This window comes from Callorhinus ursinus, unplaced genomic scaffold (genome assembly GCF_003265705.2).
Source record: "Callorhinus ursinus isolate GAN/ISIS: 27379988/994484 unplaced genomic scaffold, GSC_fseal_2.0 scaffold2, whole genome shotgun sequence".
In the NCBI taxonomy this organism is placed as follows: domain Eukaryota; kingdom Metazoa; phylum Chordata; class Mammalia; order Carnivora; family Otariidae; genus Callorhinus; species Callorhinus ursinus.
The window spans coordinates 91054041-91081347 of NW_027397064.1; the positions used below are offsets into that span (position 1 = coordinate 91054041).

Below are 27307 nucleotides of genomic sequence, written 5' to 3' on the forward strand. Positions count from 1 at the left end.
CCATCACTATTAAGAAAGCCAGAAGCAAGAGTTTATATTTACAGTCTTCCCCCCAGAGCTATGTCCTAAATAAGATTAATCCATTGAGACAAGGAGATCAAAGCAAGGAAGAAGTACATGTAGAGGCTTCATAAGCAATGGAAAGATTAAAAAGTAAGATCCGTACTTTAGCCAAAGGACAATAATGTGTATTCAGATTTCTGACTATCAGTTCATATATTAGGACTACAATTAACTGAGGGAATAAAAGCACCAACCAGCCATGGTCTGGAGGAGGCTCACTTCCATGAAATTCATGATTCCCCACCAAACGAGTCTTTACAATCCCCAGAAATAATACCAAATACTAAATAACTTCCAGGACTATTTAATCTTTCCTGTTCTCAAATCACCAATCTCTCTTTTCTCCCTCCCCTACAGCCACACCCACCATTCATGACTTAGCCTCTTCTTAGAGAAAACAGAACTCATAAAATGGGAGTTCTTTCCTTTTCCTGAAACCAAACATCTACAGCTATCCTAGCATCCTCTCCTTCAGAAAGGCAGTGTTCTTAACCAATGTAAGAGGTTAAGAACATGGATTCTGGAACCACACTCCCTGAATTCAAATATATCTTTTAATGGCTCTGTAACCATAGGCAAGTTACTTCACATCTTTTTGCCTCAATTTCCCCATATGTAAAAAGACTGTAATATTATCTCTCTGATAATATTGGTATAACAACTGAGTTACAGAGGCAAGGGGAAAATGGCTGAGTAGGAAGTACTGAGCTCACCTCCTCCCACGGACACATAAAGGATACAACTAAATATAGAGCAACTTTCTGAAAATGACCTGAAGACAAACATAACAGCTCTTCCACAGCTGAAAATATAAAGAAAAAGCCACATCCAAAGGGTAGGAGGGAGAGAGAGGCATCTGGTCAGGAACCAAACCCAAAAATACTTTTAGGACATGTGTAGAGAAGCAGGGATCTGTAAGAACTTTACCCAGGAACAGAAGTGCTGGTGGGCACCATTTCTCTTCCCCTCCTTTATCTTAGCTGGCCCAACAGTGGTTGGTGCCAGTTCTGACACTCTCCCTCCACCTTGCCAGGACCACTCAAACTACCCTGATGTTCCCCTGCAGACCTGCCCCACCCAACCCACATATTCCAGCAGGTACCATTTCCCCAAAGTGGCTACCATCCTCCCACACCCAACAGACAGCCTTGACCAGGACCAGTGCTCCTCCAAAATGATTTCCACCCAGGGGAAAGGAGGAAGGGCAGCCCCATCCATCAGCACATCTACAATAGTTATAGCCCAGTTACAACAGGAGGGTACACACAGCCCACACAGGGAATACCCTTGGAGTGCCTGGTTCAGGTAACCAGGGTGGGTTGTGCTTCTGGGTCCCATAAGACACCTTCTTTATATGGCCACTACTTTCAAGACATGGAGACGTAGCTGACCTTCCTAACACACAGAAACAACATGCCAAATGAAAGAACAAGATAAAACCTCAGAAAGAGAACTAAAGCGGGGCGCCTGGCTGGCTCAGTCAGAAGAGCATGTGACTCTTGATCTCAGGGTCATGAGTTTGAGCCCCACGTGGGGTGTAGAGATTACTTAAAATAAAACTAAAAAAAAAAAAGAAGAAAAACTAAATGAAACAGAGATAAGCAATCGACCTAATAAAGAGGTCAAAGTAATGGTCCATAAGGGTGCTCAACGAAGTTGGGAGAACAGTGGATGAATTCAATGAAAACTTTAACAAAGATATAAAAAAGAACCAATCAGATCTAAAAAATACAATAACTGAAATGAAAAATACACTAGAGGGAATCAATAGCAGATTAGAAGATTCAGAAGAACAGATCAGGAATCTGGAAGATGGGTAATGAAAATCACCTAAGCTGAACAGCAAAAAGAATTTTTAAAAATGAAGAATTTTAAGGGACCTCTGGAAAAACATCAAGCATACTAAATTTCACATTATAGGGGTCCCATAAAGAGAACAGAGAGAGAAAGGGACAGAAAACTTATTTGAAGAAATAATAGCTGAAAACTTCCCTAACCTGGGGAAAAACAGACATCCAGATCCAGGAAGCACAGAAAGCCCCAGACAAGATGAACCCAAAGAGGCCAGACCAAGACACATAATAACTAAAATGTTAAAAATTAAAGATAAAGACAGAACCTTAAAAGCCACAAGAGAGAAGCAACTAGTTACCTATAAGAGAAACCCCATAAGGCTATCAGCTGATTTTTCAGGAGAAATTTTGCAGGCCAGAAGAGAGTGGCATGATATGTTCTAAGTGCTGAAAGGAAAAAACCAACAACCAAGAATACTCTATGTGATAAAGTTATCATTCAGAATTGAAGGAGAAACAAAAAATTTCCAAAGGGGTTTATCACCACTAAACCAGACTTACAAGAAATACTAAAGGGACTTATTTATGTGGAAAAGAAAAAATCATAACTAGAAGTAAAAAAAAACTATGAAAGAAAAATTTCACTGGTAAAAGCAAACATATGGTAAAGGTAATAGATCAATCATTAATGTAGCTATTATGAAGGTTAAAAAGATAAAAGTAGTAAAAATCAACTACATTTACAGTAATTAGCTAAAGGATACACAAAATGAAAAGACATAAAATATAACATCAAAAACATAAAATGTGGAAGGGGTGTAAAAATGTAGTGCCTTTAGAATGTGTTTGAACTTAAGCGACCATCAACTTAAAATAGACCGCTATGTACATAGGGTGTTATACATGAACCACGTGGTAACCACAAACCAAAATTCTATAATAGGTACACAAAAAATAAAGAGAAAGCAATCCAAGCATAACACTAAAAAAATTCATTAATTCACCAGGGAAGAGAGCAAGATAAGAAAAAAGGAATAGAAAAGAACTACAAAAACAACCAGACATTTAACAAAATGACAATAAGTACACATCTAACAAAATGACAATAAGTATACACCTAACAATAATAACTTTAAAGGTAAATGGACTAAATACTCCAATCAAAACACAAAGGGTGACTAAATGGGTAAAGAACAAGACCTACAAGAGACTCATTTCAGATCTCATCACATACAGACCAAAAGTGAAGGGATGGAAAAAGATATTCCATTCAAATGGAAGTGAAGAACAAACTGGTGTAGCAATACTTATATCAGATAAAATACACTTTACTATTTTTTAAAGATTTTATTTATTTATTTGACAGAGAGAGAGAGCACAAGCAGGGGGAGCAGCAGGCAGGGGGAGAGGGAGAAGCAGGCTCCCCAACAAGCAGAGAGCCCGACGTGGGGCTCAATCCCAGGACCCCGGAATCATGACCTGAGCCAGGTCAAGATCAGCCATTAAGGCAGATGCTTAACCGACTGAGCCACCCAGGAACCCCAGACAAAATAGACTTTAAAACAAAGACTATAACAAGTAACAAAGAAGGGCATCATATAATAAAGGGATCAATCCAACAAGAGGATATAACATTTGTGAATATTTATGCACCCACAAAGGAGCATCTAAACATGTAAAGCAAATGTTGTAAGACTTAAAGGGAGAAATTGACAAGGAATATAATAATAGTAAGAGACTTTAATACCCCACTTACACCAGTGGATAGAGCATCCAAACAGAAAATCAACAAGGAAACAGTGGTTTTAAATGACACATTTGACCAGATGGACTTAACAGATATATAGAGAACATTTCATCCCAAAACAGCAAAAAACACATTCTTTTCAAATGCACATGGAACATTCTCCAGGACAGATCACATGTGAGGCCAAAAAACAAGTCTCAGTCAATTTAAGAAGACTACAATCGTATCAAACATTCTTTCCAACCACAATGGTAAAAAACTAGAAATCAGTTACAAGAAAAAAGCTAGAATAATACCCACAAACATGGAAAATAAAAACAAACTACTAAACAACTATGGGTTAACAAAGAAATTGAAGAGAAAATTAAAAAATACTTTGAGACAAATGAAAATGGAAACAAAATGGTCCAAAATCTTTGGGATACAGTAAGCAATTCTAAGAAGAAAGATTATAGCAATTCAGGTCCACCTCAAGAACCAAGAAAAATGTCAAATAAACAATATAATCTTACAACTAAAGGAGCTAGAAAAGAGAATAACCAAAGCCCAAAGTTAGTAGAAGAAATGAAATAATAAAGATGAGAGTAGAAATAAACAAAATGAACAAAAAACAATATAAAAGATGAATGAAACTAAGAAGTGTTCCCTGAAAAGATAAACAAAATTGATAAACCTTTAGCCATACTCTCAAGAAATAAAAGAGAGAGCTCAAATAAATGAAAGAAATCAGATGAAAGACAACTTACAACTGAGACCACAGAAATACAATTATAAGAGACTAGAAAATTATGCCAACAAAATGGACAACAAAAAAGAAATAGATAAATTCCTAGAAACACACAATCTACCAAGACTGAATTATGAAGAAATAAAATATCTGAACAGATTACTAGTAATGAAATTGAATCAATACAAAAACTCCCAACAAAAAGAAGTCCAGATGGCTTAACAAGTGAATTCTACCAAATATTTTAAAAGTTAATTCCTATCCTTCTCAAGCTATTCCAAAATATAGAAGAGGAAAGAATACTTCCAAATTCATCCCGATGAGGCCAACATTACCTGATACCAAAACCAAACGACACCACAAAAAAAGAAAGTTATAGGCCAATATCCCCGACGAACATAAATGCAAAAATCTTCAACAAATATTAGCAAATCTAATTCAACAATACATTAAAAGGATTATAAACCATGATCAAGTGAGATTTATTCTAGGGATGCAAGGGATGGTTCAACAACCACAAATCAATCAATGTGATATATTACATCAACAGAATGAAGGATAAAAACCATACGATCATCTCAATAGATACAGAAAAGGCATTTGACAAAATTCAACATCCATTCATGATAAAAACTTTCAGCAAAGTGGGTATAAAGGGAAGGTCATTTATGACAAACCCACAGCTAACATCATACTCAATAGTGAAAAGCTAAACGCTTTTCCTCTAAGATCAGAAACAAGACAAGGATGCCCACTGCCACCACTTTCATTCAACTGAAAGTCCTACCCACAGCAATCACACAACAAAAAGAAATAAAAGGCATCCAAATTGGCAAGAAAGAAGTAAAATTTTCACTATTTGCAGATGACATGATACTATATGAGAAAACCTTAAAGACTCCACCAAAGAACTATTAAAACTGATAAAGGGAATCAGTAAAGTTGCAAGATACAAAATTAATATATAGAAATATATTGCATTTGTATACACCAATAACAACCTAGCAGAAAGAGAAATTAAGGGGCGCCTGGGTGGCTCAGTCTTTAAACGTCTGCCTTCAGCTCAGGTCATGATCCCAGGGTCCTGGGATCAAGCCCGGTGTCAGGCTCCCTGCTCTGTGGGAAGCCTGCTTCTCCCTCTCCCATTTCCCCTGCTTGTGTTCCTGCTCTTGCTGTCTCTCTCTCTCTCTGTCAAATAAATAAATAAAATCTTAAAAAAAAAAAAGAAAGAAATTAAGAAAACAATCTCATTTGGGCGCCTGGGTGGCTCAGTTGGTTAAGCAACTGCCTTCAGCTCAGGTCATGATCCTGGAGTCCCCGGATCGAGTCCCACATTGGGCTCCCTGCTCAGCAGGGGGGTCTGCTTCTCCCTCTGACCCTCTTCCCTCTCGTGCTCTCATTCTCTCTCTCTCAAATAAATAAATAAAATCTTTAAAAAAAACAAAAAAAGAAAACAATCCCATTTATAATTACATCAAAAAGAATAAAATATCTAGGAATAAATTTAACCAAGAAGGTGAAAGACCTACACTCTGAAAACTATAAAACATTGATAAAAGAAATTGAAGACAACATAAATAAATGGAAAGACGCTCACAGATTAGAAGAATTGATATTGTTGGGGCGCCTGGGTGGCTCAGTCGTTAAGCATCTGCCGTCAGCTCAGGTCATGATCCCAGGGTCCTGGGATCGAGCCTTGCATTGGGCTGCCTGCTCAATGGGAAGCCTGCTTCTCCCTCTCCTACTCCCCTGCTTGTGTTCCCTCTCTCACTGTGTCTCTCTCTGTCAAATGAAAAAGATCTTAAAAAAAAAGAATTGATATTATTAAAATGTCTATACTACCCAAAACAATCTATAGGTTCAGTGCAATTCCTAGCAATATACCAATAGCACTTTTCACATCACTAGAATGAATAATCCTAAAATTTGTATAGTACCAAAAAATATGCCAAATAGCCAAAGGAATCTTGAGAAAAGCAAAGCTGGAGGTATCACATTCCTAGATTTCAAACTATAGTACAAAACTATAGTAATCAAAGAGTATGGCAGTGGCACAAAAACAGACACATATATCAATGAAACAGAACAGAGATCCCAGGAATAAACCCAAGCTTATATGGTCAATTAATCTACAACAAAGGAGACAACAATATACAATGGAGAAAATACAGTCTCTTCAATAAATGGCACTGAGCAAACAGGACAGCTACTCGAAAAAGAATAAAAATGGACTGCTTTTTTACACCACAGGCAAAAATAAACTCAAAATGGATTAAAGACCTAAATATAGGACCTGAAACTATAAAAATCCTAGAAGAAAACAGGCAGTAATCTCTTTAACATCACATTTTTCCAGATATTTTTCCTCAGACAAGGGAAACAAAAGCAAAAATAAACTATTGGGACTACACCAAAAAAAAAAAAAAAAAGGCTTTAACACACAAAGGAAACCATCAACGAAACAAAAAGGCAGCCTACTGAATAGAAGATATTTGCAAATGATGTATCTGATAAGGGATTACTATTCAAAATATATAAAGAATTTATACAACTCAACGCCCTCCAAAAATCTGATTAAAACAGGCAGAGGACCTGAACAGATATTTTTCCAAAGACATACAAATGACCAACAGATACATGAAAAGATGCTCAATATCACTAATCAACAGGAAAATGCAAATCAAAGCCACAGTAAGATATCATCTCACACCTGTCAGAATGGCTAGTATCAAAAAGACAAGAAATAACAAGTGTTAGCAAGGATGTGGATACAAGGAATGCTTGGGCACTGTGGGTGGGAATGTAAATTGGTGCAACCATTATGGAAAACAGTACGGAGTTCCCTCAAAAAATCAAAAATAGTACTACCATATGATTCAGTAATTCCACTCTGGGTATTGACCCAAAGAAAATGAAAACCCTAATTAAAACAGATATATGAACTTCTATGTTCACTGCAACATTATTTACAATAGCCAAGACATGGAAGCAACCTAAGTGTCCACTGATAGATGAGTGGACAAAGACAATGTGGTATATACACAATGGAATATTTCTCAACCATAAAAAGAATGAAATTTTGCCATCTAGGGCAACATGGGTAGACCTAGAGGGCATTATGCTGAGTGAAATAAGTCAGATGGAGGAAGACAAATATTATATGATTTTACTTATATGTAGAATCTAAAAAAGAAAAGAACAAAATGTAGAATCATAAATAGAGAGAACAAACTGGTGGTTGCCAGAGGGGAGAGGGTGAAGGGATGGGCAAAACAGGTGAAGGGGATTAAGAGGTACAAACTTCCAGTTATAAAATAAGTTGTTGGCGGTGGGGGTGCCTGGGTGGCTCAGTCCGTTAAGCGTCTGCCTTCAGCTCAGGTCATGATCCCAGGATCTAGCCCCTAGTTGGGCTCTCTGCTCAGCGGGGAGTCTGCTTCTCCCTCTCCCCCGAGCTCTTTCACTCTTGCTCTCTCTCAAATAAATAAAATCTTTAAAAAGTAAAAAAGAAAAAATTAAAAAACAAGTCATGGAGATATAAAGTACAGCATAGGGAATATAACCAATAATACTGTAATAAAGTTATACGTTAATAGATGGTAACTGCAGTTTATGTGGTAAGCATTTAATAACATATATAAAAGTTGAATCACTATATTGTACACTTAATATTGTTTCATCTAAGAATTTTTAAAAATTTAAGAATTAAGTAAGTTAGTATATATAAAACACTGACAGTGCTCGGCAAATAGTAAGCACCATATAAACGTTTGTTAGAATCACTTTCGCAGTACTTTCATTTCTTCACTGTCACTCACTTCTCAGCCAATTCTGACCCCATCACTTTACCATAAACTGTTATACTAAGAATACCCAATGGCCTCTATGTTACTAAATCCAACAAATATTTTTCAGTCATCATCTTACCTGAGGTCTATGTAACAGTTCAGGATCAATGTTAATACTCTCTTCTTGTAACATTCTTTTCTAGTCCAGGACTTCAATTACCACCTACCTCTCCTGTCTTACCCGTCTTTATCCGTAGCCCAGACCTCTATTCTATGCTCCAGACCCCACAAGGCCAGTGATTAGCTGGACATCTCACCTTGGATGTCTCAAAAGCATTTCATGCGTACTACCTCCAAACCTGACCATGATCTTTCTCTCCTTACCCCCTCGTCTTGAATATTGTTTTTTCAGTCCGTCTTCACTTGGCTGGCCCCTAAACCTACTTTAGATTTTAGTTGAAGAATCACTTCCTCAGGGAAGCCTGAGGTGAATGCCCTCAAAGAAACTTTCATTGCATCTCTCTTCTCAGCTACAATCAGAAAAAAGGTAAGCCACACAAGGGCAGAAATGTCTGTCTTCTCACGACTGTATCCAAGGACCTAAATTAGGCAGCCTCCAGAGCCCTTTTATTTGCACTGGTATCTCTGCACTCTTTAACGGGTATTAACTGTGCCACTTGTGCCTGGCTATTACTAAGATAGTTAAAACTTGACAGAGTGCAAAGAAGTCCAGCAGGAGAGACAGTAATCTAGCCCCCAAATTACTTTCACTTGCGATAAAAGGCTCATGGATCACAATTTTTTAAAAAGCCTAACAGGGTGATTTGTCCCTGAACAACCAACATTATGCACATCCTGAAATAATGCAGTGGGTCCAGGTAATCAGTGCAATTGTGTGGGGTTTCTACCATTATGTTTACACCTCACCTATCGCTTGGGTAGTGGTACTCAATCCTACCTTAGCCAGCCAACTGCTTTTAACCCAGCACTCCTGTGACCCCAATAGAGAGAGCAGTTTGCGAAGAGGTCTCCCGTAACCGCAGGCAGCTACAATGCCGCTGCGGAGTATGAAGGCGGGAAAGTCCGAGGGAGGAAAAGCCGACGCCTGAGCTTGGGTGAATGTTTTAGGGAACAGTCTGCATTTAAAGCCAGTAGGGGTAAATAAGACTGAAAAGAGAACCGAGAAAAGAACGGAGGTGCGGGGCACGCCTACGCCTCAGGCACCCAGGTCCTCAGAGCCAGCCCCGCGAGACTCCGAACGCGTTCCCAGGGATTCCCTCAAACTCCAGGTAAACGCCCGTAGGGGCGGGGCAAGAAGAGACGGCGGCACTGAGGAGCTCGCCTTACACGCTCAGGAATCTCAGTTCTCGCGATCTTTCCGGAGCCGACCCTCCACGGGGAGTCCGAGCGCGTGTGCGGGCTGGAGTGCCGGGAGGGCGGAGACTGTGGCAGAGAGCAGCCCCTTTGCCTGCCCTACGGAAGCCTGCGAGGAAGGGTGGTGACCGCTGCCCCGTCCCATTGTCCCGATGCCCAGCGCCAGCCAAAGCCGCAAGAGTCAGGAGAAGCCGCGGGAGATCATGGATGCGGCGGAAGTGGGTGTCCTCCTTACCCGGGCCTGGGAAGACAGACCCCCTGGGCCGCACCGCGCTGAGGGAGGGAGTAGGGTGAGCGGGGCCCTGCCTCCGGCTCCCTGTTGGCACTTGGCTTGCAGGCCGCGGGCCTGGGGCCGGGATGCCCAGAGCCCTCACTGGGCTTCCAGGGCCCTTGCGCGAGCAACGTGGCCAGACCCACCCCGGATCTCATTTCTCACAGGGGCGCTTGGGGGGCCTAGCGTAACAGAAGCGTGTCCTGGGGTGGGGTGGACGTGAAGCACCGACTGTCCCGGAAGTAGGAGCGGCGGGGTCACACGCTTCCCTGGGTTAGGCACGTCCCTCCTGTAATCCGCCCCTACTCCTCGCCCCGTAAAATTTTAATGTCCGCTAGTAATCGATTTTTTCCTCAGCTCTCGTGTTCCTAATGTTTTTGCAAGTAATGACGGTATTTAGTAAAACGATGCCCATATGTTTAATGACTATTTACCATGTGACAGCTTCAAAGAACGCTTGCCATAAAATATTTTCTTTCTCCTTTCTAGCGACCCAGTGAGGTAGGTAGGGAAGTTTGCAGAGCAAGCATTTGAGGTGATTCAAAATCATGTGGGTAATTCATAATACCCAGTGATCCTTCAGTGCTTTTCAGAAATGAAAGTTTGAAGCCGCCCTACAACTTACTGTGTTGTGGGATAACCGAGCCTCAATCCCTACCCAGCTCCTAACTTTTCACTTGAGGAATTATGAATTTGTGATAAGCTGCATAAGGAATGGGTCATCTTAATAATATTAGATGGAATAAAAGTTGCTGGTATATGAACAGTGCTGGTAAGTGACCCTGTATTCACACGCTGTAGTCTTTTTATGCTGGCCTCATGCTGCGTTGTGTGACTGTCTGTTAGGGCTGGGTTATCTTTGTCTTTAGGTGTATTTTTTTTTTAATTTGAAAAAAATTATTCAGTATTCACCTTAACATGTCTGGTTTATTTTGGTATAAACACAAACTCCAATATCTGCCAGATCTAAAGGAGAGGATTCCAGCAGATAACTAGGGAGTGACAGAAACTAATTGCTTCCTATGTGTCTTAAAGTACCTTGTAAAATCTAAGGAAATTATTTTCGCTTATTCTTGATCTAATTATATAAACTGTGCTCCTTTGCAGATAGCATAGATCTAGATTATAAGGTAGACATTGTGATGGAATTATGTCATTTTATAGCTAGAAGGATCTTAAGATATCATTTTAGAAGTAAAGTGAGATTAAAATAAAAGGCCACTTAGCTATTCTGTAAGTATGTTGTTAATAGTCTGTACCATAGATCTCCTGTTTCCTGCTCCTGACTTTAAAATGTAACAAGAAATTAGATATTGTCTATTTCCAACCCCTTGCAGTCCTGTATGCCGAAGGTAGTTTTAGAAACAGGAAGCTGGTGAATATTTTTACAAAGTTTAGTAGCTTATATCCAACATCTCAGATTTCTAAAAACTGAGGACATCTGGTGCTCAGAAAGCTTACCCAAAAATGTTGGTTCTCTTTGAACATCTCTTCCTGTAATAGGAAGTTAATAAAACTGTGGTACTTCATCCTACTCCCTTCACAGAGGAAATTTATATCCCTGCTTTGAAGTCATTTAATGTTCTTTTTGAAGAAGGTAGTTAAGATGTATTGTATATGTGTGAAAATTTTATCTTTGAGTGCTGTTGTATATGGTATATCCATCCAGGAGAGGTGATCTTCAAAACAAAAGAAACTTTTTCTGTATATAGGTAAATGATACGGCAGATTTCCACACTTTGAAACTACTGGCTCTCTAAATTAATAAAATGGTCCTGAAAGTTAAAATAAATTCACTTTTATATTCTGTTACTTGTATGTATGTGTATACTGGGCTATTTGTGTCTAAATAAAAAATGATAATCCAAAACCATTTTTTTGTAGGATTATGCTAAAGAAAGATATGGAGTATCTTCAATGATACAATCACAAGAAAAACCAGGTTAGTAGCTTTATAATAATAAAGACTTTTTTTTTTTTGTCTTTCTAATTCCAGGAAAGCTCTTCATGAAGTTAAGTAAGTTTGTCATAACTCTGAAAAGGTTAAATGCATAACCCAAGCAGGTGCCATAACCCTGCATAATCATTGTCAGTCTAGGGATACTACTCTAAAAACGGAAGAAAAATACATGAAAGAGTTAACTTTAAATGGTAAATTATATTAAAAAGATAAGGTACAAGATTTAACTAAGATTTAGCTCTAGCCTAGGAGATAAGAATGGTTAATATTAACTGCCTTCATGATATGCAACCTTTTTGCATGTTTTATGAAGCCACCTCCTTTCCTCATCCCCCTTGACTTTATTATATTTCTTTGAAATTGACTTGTCACATGCTGTTTCACTCAGACCTGTAGGTTTTCTATTTCTATTTATTACTTCCTTTTGTTTGTGTTTTTATATATTTGTATGTGTATATCTTACTCTCAACTATTTGACAATCACTTTTCTTTTGGTAGACACCCCAGATCATTCAAACTTTGGTACAACTGCAGAACTTTAAGTTCTGGCCCATTGGAAGTACTAGGTACTTCTTTCTCTCTCTCTTACTTTCTTTCTCTTGTTCTTTCTCTCTTTCTCTCTCTCTCTCTTTCTTTCCTCTTTTTATGTGCTTCTGATTTAGAAGCCTGCCTATGAATTTTATGCTTTGGAAATAAACCTCCAGGTCAGTTTTATTGTACTTTGGGATTTGATTTATTGCACTGCCACAAAGTCACTTTTACTTCTCAACTTTCTTGGAAAAATGTACAATATAAGACAAATGGTTTGCTAAAAATAAACTACTTCCAAAAGCAAAGATGTTGGAGTAAAATAATTTAGTATAAGATGGAATACAAACAATACAGTATAGAAGATGACATTCCCCTGCCAGGACAAGCAGGAGAGGTGATTTGAGACTGTTTTTCAGTATCTTCCTGAATTGGACTTCCTTGAACTATTAACAAAGAAGCTCACTGGAGTTTCAGTCTTGGTTACGTGAGCCCCAATCACCTATTGATATACTGTTCCCATTTGGTTGGCAAAGCCAGACTACTGTCTTCCACTTATAATTTCTTCTCACGGGGTGGGGGGGGATAAACTATGTATGTCACCTGATAACAGTAATATAACAGGAAAATTCTACCTTTGGTTTATCTCTGCTAAAATCCTAATACTTGGTTCAACACGAAGTTTCCTTCGCATGTGCTTCCATCTCTCCAAATTCCTTTGTTCTAATGCTAGTGACTTAAAAGTGTGGAAGAGGCAGTAGATTTTCAAACTGAAATCCTGCTGCCCATGATCATTGTCTCAGCCAGTCATACTGGTGAGAGTGTGACATGTGTCTCAAGTATTTGTGGATGTGTTGAAGGTTGAGAACCCCTGTGCTAATTAGTTCGAATGCTACACAAAAGAAGAAATGATACTCTTTGTTGTTTGCTCAGTTGGTTAAGCATCTGCTTTGGGCTCAGGTCATGATCTCTAGGTCCTGGGATCAAGTCCCGAACCCCATATCACATCAGGCTCTCTGCTCAGCTTCTCCCTTTGTGATCTCTCTCACTGTCTCTCAAATGAATAAATAAAATCTTTTTTTAAAAAGTACTCTTAAAATTACTCTAATCATGCCACTTATAAGCTCATTCTTTTAGATTTATGTTACTCTGTTTCATTTGGTTTTGAGTTTTGACTGACTAGTTAATAAGTCATTAGCTTTTTCAGTCTTGGCATTTTCAGATTTGTCTTTTAAAATTTTATGCTGCTTTGTCCGTCTTTTCTATTTCACACTTTCTTTTGCCTGAGTTTACACAGCAGATTTGGAAATTGTCTTAATTCATAAGGTCTGTTGGCAATGTTCTGCAAAATGGCTTAAAAATTCCTCATTCTTTCTCTTTGTTTTTCTGGCAATGAGAACCATGGTGTTCTGTAAATCAGATTCTCTCTAAGCTGCATCTTCTTGCTTCAAGAGACAAGTTACAAATACATTTAGCAAAGTAGGTAAAGTAGATTTATAATTTGATTTCATTATGATATCCTCCCAAAACTATTTTTAGTAATGTAGTAACTAGGTTTTGCTGCATGTGATATTGACAGATTTGGTTATAATTAGGCAATGTAACTCTTGAGAATAGAGATCTTTTATTACTCTTGATGTTATGATGTCATGTCTATTACTGTGTTTTTAATTAATACTTAAATTTTTCTTTGATATTCAAATTATTGCATATAAAATAATAAAATTGTTTCTGGATCACTTCTGGATCATGATTGCCTTATGTCACTATCTTGACATAATAGTTGTTTTGTGACAATTTTCCTATTTGGGGATTTCTGGATAAATATAGTATTTTGTTATTAGCATTGGGGGGCTCACTTACAGCCAACAAGGGAATTTATTGGCTCACATAACTAGAGGAAACAAAGTGTGAGATAGTATACACCATAATTGAATCTAGAGACTCAAGCAGCATCTACACTTTCTGTCTTCACTTTTTGGCTCCCCTTCCTTTAGGTTATTGGCCTTATTCTCTCATCCTGCCATCTCAAGTACTGGGAAAGGTAGTGGCTACAGCCCAGGCCTATGCCATCTCAGCTCAGGAACCCCAGGAAAGCAAGCTTCATTCCCATGTCTCTATAGTAAGTCCCACAGAGGACTTTGATTAGTTCATTTTGAAGAACATGCCTTCCCTGGATCATTCTTTGTGTCCTGGTACCATGACTCTCCAGGCCTGGCAGAAAATCCAACCCTGTGTGGTTCACTTATATACTACGGTAGGCAAGGGAAAATACCATGTCCCTTTAGGCAAAGGCAGGTGAAGACAGGCTGTGTTTGGCCCTATAAGTCACTGAAGTATTCAAGAGATTTGCATTTTGAAACTATCTCTTTGAGTCCAGTGTAGACTGAATTAGGGGATCAAGGGAATGCCATTTATAAGGTGTTGCTGTAGTTTAGGCAAACTAAATGGTATTTTGGTTTGAGATGGTGGCAATGAAGATGAAAGAATTGGATAGATTTTAGAGTTGTACTTAGTACAATTCATAAAACTTGAAGCAAATTGCATGTGGAGAATGATAGAAAAGAAGGTGTTATCAGAGATTGAAAATTACTTAAGATAATACCAAGTACTTACACTAGCTGTTAAACAGAAATAATTACGACTTTGTAAATTCTGAATTACAAAATTGTTTTACTTACTTGCTGCAGATCGAGTTTTGGTTCGGGTTAATGACTTGACAGTACACAAAGCTGATGAAGTTGTTTGGGTGCGTGCAAGGGTTCATACAAGTAGAGCTAAAGGTAAGATTGATTTCATAATTATAGCCCTTTTGGTAAGGACTCTGAATTTTTTGTTTTGCAAATTCCTCACAGACCAAAATAAATCTTTAAAAACAAAACAAAAACATTTATTTTCTTTTTTAAATCACTGTGAAGCATTAATCCATGTTTAATTAATTTTAGTTCTTACAGGACATCCTTAGGGTGCCTGGATGGCTCAGTTGGTTAAACTCCCCAGACTTTTTTTTTTTTTTCCCTGAATATTTCTTACCCTTTATATCTGTGCTCAAGAGAAGACATTTTTCCTTCCAGGAAGTGGTCACTTTTCTGTTCATAGAATTGCTGCTATTTTTTTCTTTGATCTGTTGAGTTTGTTGGTGTTCAGAATGGTTTGATATCTAGCTGAATTCCTGGGACCAGACAAAATTTAAGCATCCTACTCCTCCGCCATCTTACTCCTCCTAAACTCAAACTCTTGATCTCAGCTAAAGTCTTGGTCTCTGGGTCATGAGTTCAAGCCCCATGTTGGGCTCCGCCATGGGTGTAGAGCCTACTTAAAAACAAAAAATTAATAAAAGACATCCTTAAAAATAATTTGATCTTAAAGACTCAGATTAAATCCAAGACTTTAAGGTACTTTTCTAGCGCCTCTCAAAACTTTAAGGTTGGTTTTTTGGGGGGTTTTTTTTGTTTGTTTCTTTTTGGGTTTGTTGTTGTTGTTTTTGAGCTGGGGGAGAGGGAGAGAGAGAGAATCCCAAGCAGGCTCCACACTGAGTGCGGAGCCCAAGACAGGGCTCTGTCTCACAACCCTGAGATCATGACCTGAGCCAAAGTAAAAAATGGAACACCTAATCAACTGAGCCACACAGGCACCTCAAAAGTTTAATTTTTTTAAGTGAAGAGTATGTTTGAGTAGCTTTTCATATGTTAATATTCTTATATTTATAATATTTAATTTAGATAGATAGGTGACAAAGAAATAAGGCTAAATTCAGGTTGTCCAATACAGTGACCACTGGCTACATTTCACTATTTAAATTCAATAATTCAAGTTACGACCTGTATTTTGAGTGTTTAATAGCCACAATGGCTAGTGGCTCCCAAATATTGCACAAATACAGAATGTTTTTGTCACTGTAGAAAGTTCTGTCAGGCAGTACTAAGAATTAACTAAGCATTAACAAAGAAGAAAGATGAGGGTAACTTAGGCCTGTTCCTTATAGAAAATTGTCTTAGCCTAGTGTTCAAAATTATCTAAAAATATTGACACTTAACATTAGTTTATAATTTTATACTTTTCACACTTCACATTTGATCATCCCTACAAATTTGTGAAGTAGGCAGAACAGGCTTTGTTATTCCACTTTGTAAATGAGGATACTGACGCTTCAAATGATACGCCCAAGAACTCCTAGTTATTGGTAGAATATGAACGGAATGTGGTAGTTTTCTAAGTACTTAGTCTCCCCAGCAAAGCTAATTACTTCTGTAATATCTAATACATTCTATGTTACGTTTCTTACTTGTTTTGAAATATTTATTATAGAATTAATGTACACCATTTTATACATATATCTCATGTACATATACATATATCTCACTCTCAGAATCACTACGACTAAACATTTGTCTGTTCTTCCAATATACTCCCCCCCCAAATAGCTGAATACTGTTGGACTTTGAGAAAACTGGTGGAGTTTTAATTTTTTCAAAAATGTTGATTTGCCTTTCTGAAAGTTTGAGCCATTTATTCTACCAAAAGATAATCACATTGTATTGTAATCCTTCATTTAGTTGTCTTTCTCCCATTAGACTGGGAGCTTTTGTATGTTAACTAAACATAGTTATTTAGCAAATTAAAAGATATAATGCATGCTACATGTAGGCCTGAGCCAGGAATATTTCCCTTTGAACCCATCCCCCAAATGGAACAATTTGAGTATCAGTAAGGATAACCGCAGTGAATCGAAACACATCAGATATTTTTAAATCCATAAATTTATAATAATGCTAAGACAGGCAACAAAACCTGGTTGGTCACCAGTGAAACAAGCTCATTATTTTGAAAACTGATAAAGAGAAAGTACCGTTTCTGAATGAGTTGAGTATCACTGGCTAACCAAATGGTAGATAGGGGTAAGTTGCTGGAGAGGTATTCCACCTAATAAAATGAAAAAAAAGCATGTTAGAACTTCATTTTGCCCCTAGTAAATTACCCAGGCATTCATCACCAGTGACTGCTAATGACACAATAGAGAAACAACCAAAAATATTTTATGTCTATTCATGAAAGAGCTCACCACCACCCAATGCAGTAGTCTTGCCCAGAAAATTGTACCTGAATCTCATGCAGCCTTTAGATCTAACCACCAGCCTATAGGAAAAACATAGGACAAAGGAATATGTTAAGTAACAGTGAGGATGCAATCAGCAAAATTTAGATTATAGGACACTACTGGGCAAAAATGACCTCATCTCTTAGACAAATAAATTGAAAAGGGAGGGATGGACTTAAGATTTGGATCAGAAGTTAAATATATAGTTAAATGAAGGAAGGAAGGACACTTGAGACTTGGAAGTTTGAACACTGGCTGGATGTTTGATGTTAAAAAATACTCTTTTTTTTAAGTTGGGATAATTGTACTGTCGTAATGTTATTTTTAAAAAGATCTTACCTCTTAGGGATCCGTACTGAATTATGTATGGATGAAGTAAGGTGGCTGAAATTGGCTTCACAGTAGTACAGGAACAGAGGGATATGAGGATTGGGGTAAAGCTGAAACAAGAATGTCCATGACTTGATAATTACTGAAGTACATGGGGATTGTAGGTAGACATTGGTATCATTTACAAATAATGATCTTCTTGTCCTTTTCTTTCAAATGTTTATCTCATTTTTTGTTTCTCTTTGCAATGATTAGTAGATTCTCCAGTACTACGGGGATTCCCTCAATGAAGAATTTTTCAAACAGCAGAGATTTAAACTCCTGATGAGTTATTTCATGACTTTGGGTGTTCTGCATAAAATGTCATTAGAAAACAATGCCAAAGTTTAAAGACTAGATTAAAAGAAGTTTTCTTCTAGTCCAAATTTTCTGTTATCAGGAATAGATGTTAAATTTTACTAGACCTTTTTTCATCATTTTTTCCCTCAAAATATAATTGTATTGAGTGTATTTATATAGAGGTTCATATACTATTCTCTCTGCTTTTGTGTTTTTTGAAATTTTCCATAAAATAAAAAATTAAAATGTAGTTGATCCTCTTTATTCATGGATTGTGTATTTGCAAATTCTCCTGCTTGCTAAAAGGTAGTTGTAACCCCAAAATCAATACCTACAGCACTTTCACTCTCATTCACAGAAATGCCAGACATATACATGTGGAGAGAGGCAAAAAACTTGAGTCGCCCAATGCACATGTTCCCAGCTGAGGTCAAACAGTGAAGCTCTGCCTTCTCATATCAGCTCTCTTGAACAAGTGTTCTTTCACAACTTATTTAATGCCACATTCTTCATAGTTTTGTGCTTTGTAAAAGTTGGTGATATGGCTGTTTACAGTGGCCACCAAGCATAGTGCTAAAGTACTTTACAGTGTTCCTAAGTGCAAGAAGGCTTATGCCTTGCTTAGAAAATACATGTGTTAGATAAGCTTCATTCAAGCATGCGTTACAGTGCTATTGGCCGTTAGTTCAATGTTAATGAATCAACAATATATATTAAAGAGTGTGCCTTCAAACAAACACCTACAAACCAAGGTTATGTATTGATGGACTGGTGAAAATTTTGTGACCAGAGGCTCACGGGAACCTAACCTTGTACTTCCCCTAGGAAAAATGGTTTGATGTTTGCAAATTCATTGTTCATGCTGACTTTATAGAACATAACTACCACAAATAACAAGAATCAACTCTTTGTACTTGTAATGATTTATAGTAGTTGGATTTCTTAATGTTGAACCATTTTTTGGATTCTTGGAATAAACTGAATTTGGCAAAGGTGTGGGTAGTATTCTTTTAGTATAGTACTAGGTTAAGTTTCAGTGTTTTTTTTCCTTGGAATTTTGCATTAATCTGGTTTTTATTGGAAAATCTTTTTATTTTGTTTTTAAGTTTGTATATATGTTTGTATCTGTGTTTAAGCTGTAAGTTACCTAAATAATACATTAATATCTTTACATGAATTTTTCTGAGAATACAGAATTGATACTCCCTTTTTTCTTCTCTACACCCTATCCTCTGCCTCAGCCTTTCTGTTAATCCCTAATAATTTGTTCAGTGTCTTTCTAAAAATGTTTCTCTTTAATGCACATATGCACACATACAGGTTTTTATTTGTTTTGTGTGTGTGACTTTTGTCTTATTTTATGTAGATGATATATTTTACATGTTATTTTGCAACTTTTTAAATTTTCAATTAACAGTGTTTCTTGGAGATCTTTCCATGATAACTAGTTATAGATCTACATAAGGCAGTATTTCTCCAAGGTAGATCTCTAGAAGTGAAATTGTTGGGTTGAAGGGCATATGTATGCTTATTTAAAATTTCTTATACCAGATTATCCTCCAAAAAAACTGGTCAGGTAATAACTCCCAAAAGTATATGACAGTACCACTTTCTCTATATTGTTACCAATAATGATCATCAATGTTTTTTATTTCTGCCAAAGTAGATTATATAGGGGTGCCTGGGTGGCTCAGTCAGTTAAGCGTCTGCTTTGGGCTCAGGTCATGATCCCCGGGATCCTGGGGTTGAGCCCCGCAACACGTTCTCTGCTTTGCGGGGAGCCTGCTTCTCCCTCTGCCTGCCGCTCCCCCGCTTGTGTGTGCTCACTTTCTTTCTCTCTCTCTCAAATAAATAAAATCTTAAAAAAAAAAAAAAAAAGTAGATTACCTAAAGAAAGAAATAGAATCTTATGGTTTCAATTTGCAAAACCCTGATTGCTGCTACTCCTTTCTTCCTTACATAGGAAAAATTGCCAGTAAATATGACTACTTGGAAGCATTCAGGTGCCTTAACTCCCAAAGTAGTAACACATTAAAATTGGACTTGGGGGAAATAACCCATGCTGGCAATTTCAAGTAGTGCAAAGCTCTAGAAAACCACAAATAAGGAAATGGAAGTGTCAAAATCATAGTGTCAGAAGTATGACAACTAGAATCCTGTTATGTCAAAAAAAAAAAAAAAAACCAAACCACAACTTTTTATAACAAATATTCTTAAGGGTAGTATTTCATAAATTTTTAAAAATTAAATCAGATTTCTTACTAGATTTATGTATCCTATCCCTAAAATCAAGTGGTTTATACAGGAGCAATGAGAAATTTTGAGCTCTTGGTGATACACTTAAAATTTATTTCTTTAGATTGTGAAAGCTTACGACCTTAAGCCTGCATATTGAAAGAGTAATTGAAATATCTGTGACTCCTTTCAAATTTTATATATACTACATTGAAGTCATTGGCACAAAATACTTCTTCAGTACTGTCCTTTCTGAAAACTTACTTATACTTCCAAAATAGCTAGTTTATTTTGGTTATCAGATAGTTTAGGACCTCAATTTATGTTCATGCAAGAATATTTCAGGGGAAATAACAAATGGAAAGTACTTTAAAACATTTAGGTCATTGCTGTTTTATTCGGTAATGAATTAACATAAATGATGAGGGAAAATGTTAATGTTGGGTATTAGGAAGTTAAGGTACATTATCTAAATAATGAATTCAGGAGCTTGGCAAGCTAAAAGACAGTAGGAAGAGATGAAAACATAAGATTGCCTCACATCTTGGATAACATAATTCTCCCACAAAAGCCCACTTTATTACTGAGCTATCACCGTAATGGAGACGAGGGTGAGCCTTTTTGTCCTGACTACAACCATGTTTGTTCTTCAGCTTAGAAATAAAGAATGCACCAGGTGCTATACAAGGTACCAAACTTTACATTTTCCAAAACAGGACTCTTGTGTAAACTGAAGAAATAAACTGCCTCTTCTAAAAACTTAAGAATCAAAATGCAACACAAATTCTTAACTGTTAGGAGCTAAATTTAAGATACCCAGAAGTAGCAAATTTATTCAGCTATTTTGAACATTGACTCTATCTTCCTTTCTATAAACTGTCTCCTGGTTGGCGGGTTCCAAGAAGAAAGATGAGAAATATTTAACAGTTGATTAGTCTTTGTTATAAAATTCCAATACTAACTTACACAGAGAGGACTTTTTGGCTAAAGTGAGAAATTACATATTTGCTTCTTAGAAGAAAAAGTAATATATGGATATAGTAAAAACTAAAATTCTAAAGGTACAAAAAATATATAAAAGGAAAGGTCGCCTGGGTGGCTCAGTCAGTTAAGCGTCTGCCTTCAGCTCGGGTGATGGTCCTGGGGTCCTGGGATCGAGTCCCACAAATGGGCTCCCTGCTCAGCCTGGAGTCTGCTTCTCCCTGTGCCTCTCTCCCTGCTCATGCTCGCTGTCTCACTTTCTCTCTCTCTTCGCAAAAATAAATTTAAAAATCTTTAAAAAAAAAAAAAGAAAAGGAAAAATAGTCTCCCAATTCTAGTTTCTCCATGTCATCACAATCTCTTCCCCTCCAAAATTACCACTGTTGTTTCTTGTGTATCCTTCCAGGAAAAATGGATTTACAGGCATGGGTATATTCTTTGTTTTTTAAATTTACATAAAAGGGATGGGGTTAGAGGGAGAGGGAGAAGCAGATTCCCTGCTGAGCAGGGGGCCGGACGCCCCTGGATCGTGACCTGAGCTGCCCCTGGATCATGACCTGAGCCGCCCCAGGATCATGGCCTGAGCCGAAGGCAGACACTTAACCACCTGAGCCACCCAGGTGCCTACATACATTCTAAGAAATACATTTCTTGAAGCAGAGAAAACGATTTTAAGCTTTTAACGCCCATTGCCAAATGATTCTCTGAAAGCATATGCAAGTTTACTTTGCCATCAGCAACTTATGAAGGAACGGTTTTCACTTAATTCTATCAAGCATTAGATAACATTACTTATTTTTAAATTTGAGAGGTAAATTATGTGTCATTGTTTGCTTCAACTTGAATTACCTTCATTTCATTTTTTTCCTTATATTTACCTACTCAGGCTTTTTCTTTCAAATGATTTGTTCTAGTTTATTGCCCATTTACCTATTGGAATCTCAGTGTCCTTTACTTATAAATCTTTATGATCTCTGTATTGAGGATGTTAACTCATATAGGTTATAAGTCATTCAGCAAATAATTTTTCCCAGTATTTCAGTTTTTTTGTATATAGATACTCTGTAACTTTTAAACTTGGAAAGGTCTCCCCTCCTTTTTTGTACAGTTTAATATTCAGTTCCATTTTTTACTCAGTTTTTTACTATTTGTTGTGTTTTTTTAATTTCCTGAATTCTATCTAGAATTAGAATTTCTTTTCTCTAATAGGGTCTATTTTGAGTTTATTTTTCTGTTCCATTGATCTGGATGTTTTTGTGCTGATACATTTTTACTTGTAGGTTTATATAATATCTCATGGTGCTGGTTTTACTACTTCATCCCCTCCCTTCCATCTGTTTCCTTTTTTAAAAAATAAGAGGTGTAATATTTAGAATTACATACAATAAACACATTAAACATTAAAGGAGAACAGTGAACAATTTTCACTCCACCCATTACCACTGATTTCTTGATTTGTTTTCCCTAGCAGTGAGGTAAAATCTTAGGGAGCACATTTGCTTCTATATTTAGCCTCCTAGAACTCACCAGATTCTATATATTATTTGTGTTAAATCTTGAAGATGGCCAAGATTTCCTTTCAACCCTTATGTTTCTTCTATACCTACCTCCCTGACTGTATTATTCCCTTAAAAAGTATTTTTTCTAATTAGAAAAATAGTACATGCTTATTGTAGAAAGTTCAGAAAAAAAAAATACGAAGAACAGCATAATTTCCCGTAGTTTCACATCTGTTAGTAGCCACATTGTGGTGTTTTTTTCCTATCCAATCACTTTCCCATTTTGCTGTTTTTTTTCCTCTGCACAATATTAATATACTTAGACAATCAAAATTGAGATTATACTTTATATAATTTTATCACCTTCTTCACATAATAGTCTATCATGATTGTCTATCAAATACTTACTTTGTGTTCCCAGCACCTGGCATGGTTGTTGCACATTATAATCCGAATGTGAAATAGGAATGGTAGTCAATCAAATAAGTAGCCAGTAGCAGTGGTGCCATTAATAATTATTAGCATTAATTAATAACATTAATTCATACTTAACATTAATTGGGTGTGTCACAGCTCTAAATATATTACCTGTATAATCCTCAAGATTGCAGGAGAAAACCCCATGAGTGACATACTATTATTTACTCCATTTTGCAGATGAAGAACTTAAGCATAAAGTAGTTTCATAATTTTCCCTCAGGCCCTTCCTAGGAAGTGGTAGGATAGGATCCTAGGTCTCTGATTTCGGAGCTTTGCCTCTTTCCCACCCTTACACTGTTCCCCCAGGGCTGACCCAGAGACATTTTCATGTGCTAACCCTTTTTGTAAGTCCTCTAGAGCTCCTCTCTCTCTCAGGGTCTTTTGTGCCTCATTGGAGCTCATCGCAGCATGGCTTTGCAGTGCAGCTAGGTCTTTGCTGCCTATCTGCCCTATTAGAGCAGCTAAAATATTCACCAAATCACATTCCCTTCCGTTTCACAAAAACATTCTGTTAAAGGTTTCTCAAACATTCTGTGGTTTCAGTCGTTCCCAGGATAATGTCATTTTGATCCATCTGCAGATTTCTCCACTGTAACAGTCTTCATCCCTTCAGTATCTCAAAATCCCCTTGAATGTGTTTAGTACGTGTAACTTTCTTTTTTAAGATTTTACTTGGTGACTGCATGACAGTCCAAAGGAAAGGGAAAATAAATGTATGTTTGGTGGTTAAAAATATGTAAGTCACGGAGCGCCTGGGTGGCTCAGTCATTAAGCATCCGCCTTCGGCTCAGGTCATGGTCCCAGGGTCCTGGGATCGAGCCCCGTGTCGGGCTCCCTGCTCGGCAGGAGGCCTGCTTCTCCCTCTCCCACTCCCCCGCTTGTGTTCCTGCTCTCGCAGTCTCTCTCTCCCTGTCAAATAAGTAAAAACTCTTTAAAAAAAAAATATGTAAGTCATATATTACTCCGAAGTCCATAGATTATGTGTCTGTTGGCACTTTGCAAGGTTTTTTTTAGACTCATGATTGTGGTCTGATTTGTGTTTCAAAATACTGTATGTTGAAAGTAATGACTGTTAAGTCTGCTTGCATTTTTGCTCTTTTTTTTTTGCGAGGACTTTAAAGACTGAAATCTTTTGATGTTTTATAAAACAATCTGATGAGAAAAGTGGTCTTGTAAAGATTTAACTTGTTTTATGAGGAAGTAATTTCCCAAAACTTGATCAGAGACTTAAAAATCTGGTTTGGAGGAAAAGGATGTCACAAGGATAAAGAGTCACTGAATCTATTAGCATAATATTTATAAAAAGGTTAAGAATAGGGATGGCAGTTCCTGATGAAAGGAGGGGAGATTGGGGGGCTCATGAGGCCCAGAATATGTAAAAATAAAACTGGTTATAGAGGATAAAGAGAATGATCTTTATATGCAAAGTAAGTTATTTGGAGGGGCACTTGGGTGGCTCAGTTGGTTAAGCATCTGCCTTTGGCTCAGGCCATGATCCTAGGGACCTGGGATTGAGCCCTGCGTTGGACTCCCTGCTCAGTGGGGAGCCTGCTTTTCCCTCTCCCTCTGCAACTTCCCCAGCGTGTGCTCTCTCGCTCACTCTCTCCCTCTCTTGCAAATAAATAAATAAAATAAAAAAGATTTTTGGAGTGAAGAGGAAAATGCAAAACTCTTATAAAGGATGAAGGATGAGGAATATGATAAAGGAAAACAGAGGAAAATAGAACATGGAAGAAACTAGCCTGTCATTCTAAGTGCTCTTTAAAATGTACTTTGGTGGGAAGTAAAATGGACCACCTGCACAGAATACTTGTGTTCTTGATACTAAGCACTTTCTTAGCACTTCTGTGGTTTCGTCATTGACGATAGAAGATCCCATAGTGGTTAGCACAGTGCCTTTGCCTGTAGAATACACTTGTTATTGAATGAATGTTGAAAGTGATCTGAAGTTACTTGAAATTTGTTTAATCAATGCAATGACAAAATAATTTTCTGATTTATAATATTTTTTTGAAATTGGTGATTTGCCTATGTTCTCATAACAAACATGTTAAAAGCATTTTTGTTACTCATAGTGGGAACTTGGGTTTCTTTAAAGCTTGTCAACAGTATGAGTATTTGGGCCATGGAAGCCAGATACATGTATGTACGTACCTAATGAGTATAGTAAATTTTAGCTCGATTTTAAAGTAGAGAAACATTTTTCTTCTTTGTAAACCCTGAAGTAGCGTGTCCTTAATACACTTGTGCTCTTTCTGTCTTATTCAGGGAAGCAGTGTTTCTTAGTCCTACGTCAGCAGCAGTTTAATGTCCAGGCACTCGTGGCGGTGGGAGACCATGCAAGCAAGCAGATGGTTAAATTTGCTGCCAAGTAAGTAAGCAATTATATCCTGTTGTCAGAATAAACAATGGTGGGAACCAAGACTCCCAGGGGTTTGGACCATTTTCATACATTAACATCAATGCTTCGTTTGTTTAAAAATGTAGTTATTTAAATTGTCAGTTCAGTATTGCTGAATACATTAAACTTACAAAAGAGAAAATATGGAGCACAGGCTTGAAATTCATTTGGAACTGCTGAAGCAGCACTCTCTACAGACAAGTCACATTTACTTTCAAGTAGAGTAACAAAAAGCCTGGCAGCCTCAACATAGCAAAGCAACTTTATTTTGTTGTGTTTGTTGAGCTTCAGTTCCTACCTCCCCCAGTTTTGAGATTTGCATATTAAGCAACAAGTTTTCTAACTGAAAAATAAAAGCATATAAAATGAGAGTGTAGTTTTGCAAATGATTCCCTTCTAAAGGAGGTAAAACAGATGTCATAACATTTTACAGCTTTTAACTTTGACATTAAAAGGGTTAAAGAAAAGTTAAAAAATCAACCCCCCGCCCCAAGTCTTGCTGTCTGGCTCAGAGTTCCTGTAGAAATGCATTGTTTTATTAAGTTTGCAAGAGGCAGGATATAGAGATAGTGTAGTGCTTGTGCATGCTGTAGCTCTAAGGTAATAATAGTTGGTAATGTGGATAGTTTTGTTTGTATGTTTTTCTCAATTTAATTAAAATTTTATTTCCATGATAATGATCAAGGTATCTGATTTGGAAAAATGGATGATCTTTATATTTTAAGTGATAGCGTAATAATTTTTATTTTATAATTTAAGTAATAGGCATAAATGTTTTTTAAAAGAAATTAAATCTAGGATAAATGTTATATTTTTCTATTGATTTTTATCTCTGTTCCTTAGTTGTATACTTTCAAAGATGAGTGAATATAGAAAGAATTATCAATTTTAGAACTAGGAAGGAACTAAAAAAACGATCTAGTTTAACATCCTAATTTATATTTGGGCCCTCCCTGACTCCCTGAGTGTTTACACAGGTAGTGAATGCTCAGTCACTGGTATGGGTTTAGAGATTTATTTATCACATTTAGTTTTATTGTACCACAGCAGTGTCTGTATTCTGGTTTAAAAACTCCAGAGCCACTAATTACATCAGTTCACTGATGAACTCAGTAGTATTTGTATTACTGGTACAGTAGTCCCACCTCACCCTGTCTCCCAGTCCTGCTACCCAGAGACTTCTATCTCTTCTGTCTGTATCTTTTGGTGAGTAGGTTTGCTGTTTTCATCTCATGGTCTATAATTGTGTGTGTTTGTGGGGTACATTGTCAACTAGCCTTTTAAGGTCAGTCCTATGACGTGGGACATAGATAAGCTTGGTCCCTAGAAATAAACTTACCACTCAGAGCCTTCTATAAATAGAGCCCATGGAAACCATAGATGTATATGGTAAATTATATTTAACGTACTGAAAAATACTGGGAAAAAGTCAATTTCAAATCAGCAAATAACCTTATGGCTTTTGTCTTTTGTGTATTAAATTGGTTCTGAAAACTAATATATGAGGCTGACAGTTTTATATAGAATGTGTGTTTCCATTAAATTGCATTATAACCTTAGTGTTACATTCCTAAAGAAAATAGTCTAAAAATCTTTTGAGGGGCGCCTGGGTGGCTCAGTTGTTGAGTATATGCCTTCGGCTCAGGTCATGATCCCAGGGTCCTGGGATCAAGCCCGCATTGGGCTCCCTGCTCAG

General features: G+C 37.2%; 1 protein-coding gene and 1 long non-coding RNA gene across 5 annotated transcripts in view; one reads left to right on the forward strand and one right to left on the reverse strand.

Annotated features, from left to right (window-relative positions):
* LOC141371125 (uncharacterized) overlaps positions 1–9479 on the reverse strand; it is a 153550-nt gene extending 144071 nt beyond the window's left edge. For 2 of the 3 annotated variants that reach the window (XR_012375809.1, XR_012375811.1), the window contains exon 1: positions 8255–8364. This is a non-coding gene — a long non-coding RNA (uncharacterized lncRNA). Of the gene's footprint in view, positions 1–8254; positions 8365–9073 lie in introns of those variants that run through there. The other variant, XR_012375812.1, reaches the window with a different exon arrangement.
* A 6-nt stretch (positions 9480–9485) lies between these two features.
* Positions 9486–27307, forward strand: part of DARS1 (aspartyl-tRNA synthetase 1) — a 61004-nt gene continuing 43182 nt past the window's right edge. Inside the window, exons 1-4 of one of the 2 annotated variants that reach the window (XM_025856704.2) lie at positions 9486–9707; positions 11645–11702; positions 14939–15031; positions 25479–25581. In XM_025856704.2, coding sequence (XP_025712489.1) covers positions 9642–9707; positions 11645–11702; positions 14939–15031; positions 25479–25581 — 320 coding nt within the window. In that variant the 5' untranslated portion in view covers positions 9486–9641. The remainder of the gene's footprint in view (positions 9708–11644; positions 11703–14938; positions 15032–25478; positions 25582–27307) is intronic. The other variant, XM_025856695.2, reaches the window with a different exon arrangement.